We start from the raw sequence: 6,365 nt of genomic DNA, 5'->3' as shown, positions 1-6,365 counted from the left end.
TCATGGTAAACTACCCTATAACTTCTTCCATGCAAATGGGGAAAAGAGACGCACTTGCAGGCCAGAGGCACTGGCGAGTCCTGCCACAGGCTGTGGGGTGGAGGTGGGACACCCCCAGGGAAGGGCAGGGACTGAAACTTTTTTACTTTTGAAGTCGCATTAGCTGTATCATTGTCAACAAGTGTCTGAATTTAAGGCATCTGGCAAATTAGTGTGGTGGATATTCAGGTTTTGCTCACAACCACAGACTGCTCCCGTTTGTGCAGAACAAAAGTTTAGTTAGTTCCAATTTCCTTTTCCCAGCTCCAGTAATCTGTAGCTTTGCAGGGGAGGGTCTCAACTATTCTCTGTATTAGCCATAAAAAGGAAGGATTAGTTTATTACAGGGTTTGAACTGCCAGTGCCTTCTGGAGGTGGGGGGACTATGAATGCAGTAGGTTCCTCACCAGTGTAATTATACAAATTTCAGGCTTTGCCTGGGGGATGTTTTTCATAGAAGATGTAGGAGAAGCCTACCTGTATTTGCTTATATTGGCAGTGCATAACAAGTGCTATTTGAACAGAGTTAAATGTATAGGCACTATACTTTGTCCTTGTAAGGGTCCTTACTCCCTCTGCTGCAGTGCTTCATAATTGAGATGTAGCCGTCCTCTGCCACTCCAGCGTTTCTGGGCTTTACTTGAATAGTTGCTTAATAGCTGAAGGTTCTACTAAATGACAAGGAAAAAGGAGATATTCACCATCTCTTTAACTGGGAACTGTTTTGCTCTGGAGAGGAGCTTTAGTGACCCCAGAGTGGCTCATCTTTCCCCTTCCGGGAGAAATCAGCTTATAATAAAGCTCTGAGCATGTTGTCCCCTTCCTCCACCCCCGAGCAGCCTTGCCCAGCTTAGAAGAGGCCCAAGTGGACAGGACTGGAAATTAAAGCTAGAAGTGCAGTCTTCTGAAGCACTCCAGGGCTGTGGTACCATGGGTCTGCTAGACCAAAGGCTGTTTGGGAGAGTGAGAACTAGAACTAGGCTGAAGTCTGCCCCGTGGGGCCCTGTGGTTTTGTTTGTTGGGTTTTTTTTTTTACTTTTCTAGATGGATTTGTCACCCCTGAGCCAAGAGAGCCCTGGTGATGTGCAAGAGTCATCTGGGAGGAAGCCCAGCATGTCTGTTGTCACTGCCGATGTTGGCCTCGTCAGCATGGTCCGGCAGGGGATCCTAGCACTGCAGCTGCTGCCCTCTAACTCCAGCGCAGGTTGGCTTCATCCTCTGGGTTAAGGTTTGCCCAGTTGTTTGCAAAGGGTTGTATTTCTCCTGCCTTAGGCTGAGATTAATTTTATAAGGGCTGGCGCATGGACCCTACTGTTAGGGATGACATTTCAACAGCAGCTTTTGCTCTGCACTCTGTGGGCAAATTGTGGTGGTGGGAATGGGGGGAACAACACTGTACCATGGGCCACATCAGCATTAGGGAGTTTGTGAGGAAGCAGAGCTGTGACTGTTGCTTGGGACAACCCGGGGTGTCCAGAACTGTGCCCTGCCGAAGTGCTTTGCTGTACCTAGTTGGGCAGTTTGCCAGCTCCAGAATGCCTTGGAAGCTCTAAACCAACCTCATGATTTTCCTTTCTACTTTTGCCCTGCCTAAATTTTATCTCTGGTGGATATACTGGGAGAGCGGTAGCTGGTTGAGATGGAAGATGCACTAAGCTACTGCCTTGCTTACAGGTATAATAATAATTACGGATGGTGTGACTAGTGTCCCTGATGTGGCTGTGTGCGAGACTTTACTCAACCAGCTCCGCAGTGGCACAGTGGCCTGCTCCTTTGTACAGGTATGTCTGAGGTTAGCAGGGAGCATGGGGGCTGCTGCCTGCCAGAGGGAGGAAGGTGGGTTGCTGTCAGTGGCATTCACCTGCAGAGGGGAAGAGGGGACTTCTCTGACTGATTGAGGTCTTTACCAGTCCTCTGCCTTGTCCTCAGCACTGCTGTACTCTCTCAGGTATTTTCTTTATCCATCCCGTAGGTGGGCGGTGTCTACTCGTACGATTGCAGCTTTGGCCACGTTCCCAATGTGGAACTGATGAAATTCATCGCCATGGCCACTTTTGGTGCTTACCTCTCCACGTGCCCTGAGTTGGATCCCCTGAGCCTGGATCTAAATGTGTATCACAAGGCATTTCTGCTATACTCCTTCCTGCGTACTGGGGAGTCCCTGAATCCAGAATACTACTGTGGTGAGGAATGTGCATGTCCTCCTTCCAGCGGATGGGTGTCTTGCAGCATCTCCCTTTGGGATGACTCTCCCAGGCTTTGGTTATGCTGATATCCCTTGTCCCCTCTGAGCCATGCCTCCTGTAGGCTCTGGGCACTTATTGGGCCATGCAGCCTCATCTGTGACTCCTCCTGGTTCCAGGAATTGGGTAGATTGGGGAAAACTAATGTCCCAATTTGCACTGTTCCGTTTTCTGTGGACTTCACTCAGCAAACTTAGGCCCACCATGTTGGAACTTGGAGGGGGTGAGGAGCTCTCATCTGACCTTTCCTGCATACTGGCTAGCTCGCAGATGGGGACATTCTGGAGAGCTTGTCCTAATTGGGCTTGCAGATGGCGGTTTGGATTGAAAAACCAGACTCCTGAGAACTGTCCCAAATGCCTCTCCAGGTTGTTCTTGTTTTGTGAATGTTAGTGACTGAGAGTATGCCAGGAGAGATTAGTTACCAGTAAAACATGGAAACACCCTTTCATGCCCTGGTGATATGCTGGTGCCATCTGCGCTTTCTGTAACTTGGCAGCAGAAGCCGCATACAGTGACAAGTTTGAAGAGAGCTTGGAAATGTTGAATCTTAAAAAGATCAGGTGTTAGTGGTTTAAACTTAAGGCTTCCACATCCTGATACCTTTCAGAAAGCACCTGGGAATTCAAGGTTTTCCAGGAAAAGGGGTAAAGCCCAAAAACTTGCTGTGTGACTGCTGCAACAGCTGTGTGCTTTCTGCCTGTCTAGGCTAAACTTATAATTCCAATGCATGCCTTGTCACAAAGGCTGTCCCAGAGGAAGCCGGGCCTGGCACCCCACCCTTCCCCTCTCCCAGGCTTCTTGGCCACGCTTGTGGACCTATTTGCTGTGTTGCAGAATCAGGAGTGGGTGTAAGTGGTGCCTGAAGGATGTACTGTTCTTCAGGCCAGTGAATGTTCCTGGCAGCTTTTGTAAAGCACTTTGGGAGGGCTGTTGCTGTAGGATGAGGAGCAGGGGAGTTGCTCACTCACAAACCCCATCTTTGCTGTTTGCAGTGTCCCAGCACAGACTGTTCAATGAGCACCTGGTGTCTGCAAGCAGCAACCCTGCTCTGGCGATGAGGAGGAAGAAGCACACTGAGAAGGAGGTGCATGCTGACCTCGTGAGCATTGTCTCAGTCCGGCTGCGCGAGGGCTACAGCATCCGTGAGGTCAACATCACGAAAGGTGACTGTGCTGCACTGGGGTCTGGAGGCTCGGATAGGACTCTCTTCTCCACTGTTCAGAGGAAAGTGCAGGGTCTGCCATCTCAGTGCAGTGGCTGGTATTGTAGAGGAAGGAGCCATTTTCTCCAAAATTGTTTTCATGAATAATTGCCTGACGCAGGACTGTCCAGTAATGTTGTGCAGTTGTGCACTTGCCAGACTCAATGTGGCTATAAGTGCCTGGGGAGCGACAGACAGATTGTGATCTTCTGTATCTTGGAAATGAGTCCCCACAATTGCAGGGCAACTAGTGACAGAACTTGAGGTTTTGCAGAGTTTTTTGGTATTTCTTCTATGTTTCTCCTTTTTTCATTCCTTTCTAGTCCTTTGCTAGATGCACTCCAACTTCTAACATAAAGTTGAGCCCTTTGGTACAACAGATTTAATGCCTCCAAATTGCAGTCTTCCAAAGGAAGAAATTTGGGGGAAACGAGGATATTGTTAGGTGAAAATGCCAGATCAGTCACGACCATGAGCAATACTAGAAGAACATAAAATCATCCAGTGATCCTTTTCTCTCCTCTCACTCACTAGAGATTATGGCACTTGGAGTGTGAGAACTAGCTGCTGACTGGGGATCTTGAGGGGTTTGAGTATCCCAAGAAGTGCCAGTAAACCCTACCTAACTTTCCGTCTCCAGCTGTGACTAGTGGTAGTGCTTTAACTGAAGGGGAGATGAAAAAATCCGAATGCAGGTTATGAATTGCAAGCAAGAGAAGAAATTATTCTTGACCGTCACAATGACCAGCAGAATGCCTGGAGGATGGGATTCTTAAAACACAGCATAAACGTGTACAACATATGGTCATCCAGTGTCTTCACTATCCTTTTTGGGATATTAGTACACAGAATATGTTTTATATCAGAAAATCAAAGTCTGCGATGTAACTCCAAAGTCATTCCAAACTTGCCATATGATGTTTTCTATGAATTTACTGTGGTCTGCCTCAAAACCACATAAATATCTTATGCCACTGCTCTGCTTGGAAGATTGTCCCAGAGCTCCATTGCTCTTTCTCTTGCTTCCTTTCTAAACTCGGGCCAAATTAGACCTGTGTGACTTTTATTATCCTTCATTAAGTTTATCCTCCTTCTTTGGCATTGCACAAATGTATTTAAGAACAATGCCTTTCTCCTTGTAACCTTCCTTTTGGCAGGTTAAGCAAGTCAATGTTTCAGCCTCCTTTTGTAAGGCCAGGCTTTCTATTCTCTTTATTCATCTTAATAGCACTTTTTTTTCTCTCAGTTGTTTGCTTTTCACAGTTCATATTTCTTGAAACAATTGATAAGAGTGTTGCAAGTGTGGTTTTACTGGTGTCTTGTTCAGTAACACTAATACTTCCCTGTTTCTGAAGTAAAATACCATACCTGATAGACCAAGAATCACATGAGCTTTCTCCATGATTGCAGCAGAAATCCCTGTGTCTTTCACGCACCTTTGCTTCCCCCTGATGAGTCCTTAGGGTGTTTTATTTGGGTTTGTTTGTTTGTTTAGTAGTCCCTAAATGTGCTATTCTTCACATAATAGTACTCTTTAAGTTCATCTCACTCAGTTCAGCTCACTATTCCAGTGTGATGACTGGGAATTGCAGTTCTTTTGGCCTGATGCTTCTTAGAAACTGAATGGATCTAAGGTTGCTAACAATCCTATTAGGTGGAACAACTTCTAAAGTTGGTCTTCCAGGAATATCCCTAATTTCTTGTTTCAGGGGTTTTCTATTAAAAGTAAGAATCTGCTAAGGTTTCCCATGGAGGCAACTCTTCTACTAATTGCCTGCAGATTGCTTTCACTAATCTCCTGTAGGTGTGGCGTGAGATACTGCCATTAAATCCAGGCAGATTAGGTCCATTGCACTCTCCTTGTCTAGGAATGTTTATGAAACAGTCTGGCAAGTCAGTTTCTGTCTGAGCTGTGCTCAGTATTGTCTTTTGTCCTTCTGTGCCCCAGTTCACTTATAGCTTGGACGGTGCTGGAGAAAGCCTTTCTAGCAGCAATGGTGAAGTGCTCTTGGTGACTGTAAAGTCCTATATAGAAATGCTGGAAGAGGGAGCAGCTGTGAATCATTCAAAAAGCAATTGGACAAGTTCATATTGAACCTTTTTGTATAAAGGTGGAGCTACAACCTCTGGCTCAGGGTATGATAAAGCAGCAAATTCCTGGATTCTGGAGAAATGTACCAGAAATATCACCACATGTTCACCACCCTCCCTGCACTTTCCTCTAGGTATCTTTCTGAGGCTTTTAGCCCTTGGAATGCTAAGTGGATTGGTCTTCTGTTTTACAAAAGCAGAGAGCAGAAGAGCAGCTGTACTGGATCAGGGTTACCTTCTGTGGTGAACAGCTATGGGCAGGTGCACAGGGAGGAGTAAAAATAGGGTAAACATACACAAGATCTCCTTTCTCCTTTCCTTTTTTCTTCCCTTTGAGCACTCTCTAGCTCTTAGCAGCTCAGGGACTCCCTGAGCAAGAAATACTTTGTGTACTTCGATGAAGGTGTTTTTTAGAAGGAATTAAAAAATTAAATGTCTGAGCTATCAAAAATACAATATATATTTCTATGCCAGCCTGCAGAATAGTAGGAGGTAATGTTACTTATCCTTTGGAAAGGCTAAATGCTCTGGGAAGTTGCTGGCTGTGATCAGAAAAATTGTTGAACTAACATCTTAAAGTAGAATTTGCAGAAGATCAAGTAATTTAGACATTCAGCACTGCCTCTGCTACGAAAAAGCATGTTTGGCTAATCAGGGCTTTCTGGGCCATTCTGTAGAGAAGTATATAACAAAGAACAGTTAATTAACCTGGATTGCCAAAAGCTTTTGCCAAAACTTGCAAACTGCAGGCTGCTAAGGAGCCAGCTGGCTGTGAAGCAAGAGGAAAG

At 45.9% G+C, this 6,365-nt stretch overlaps 1 protein-coding gene across 1 annotated transcript in view; it reads left to right on the top strand.

Annotated features, from left to right (window-relative positions):
- SZT2 (SZT2 subunit of KICSTOR complex) overlaps positions 1–6,365 on the top strand; it is a 62,036-nt gene that overhangs the window by 5,291 nt on the left and 50,380 nt on the right. Inside the window, exons 6-9 of the mRNA XM_035893547.1 lie at positions 1,084–1,243; positions 1,714–1,820; positions 2,012–2,222; positions 3,278–3,448. Coding sequence (XP_035749440.1) covers positions 1,084–1,243; positions 1,714–1,820; positions 2,012–2,222; positions 3,278–3,448 — 649 coding nt within the window. The remainder of the gene's footprint in view (positions 1–1,083; positions 1,244–1,713; positions 1,821–2,011; positions 2,223–3,277; positions 3,449–6,365) is intronic.

Source organism: Egretta garzetta, unplaced genomic scaffold (assembly GCF_000687185.1).
Source record: "Egretta garzetta isolate BGI_Z169 unplaced genomic scaffold, ASM68718v1 scaffold75, whole genome shotgun sequence".
Taxonomy (NCBI): Eukaryota; Metazoa; Chordata; class Aves; order Pelecaniformes; family Ardeidae; genus Egretta; species Egretta garzetta.
This window is presented reverse-complemented; position numbering and strand designations above follow the sequence as displayed.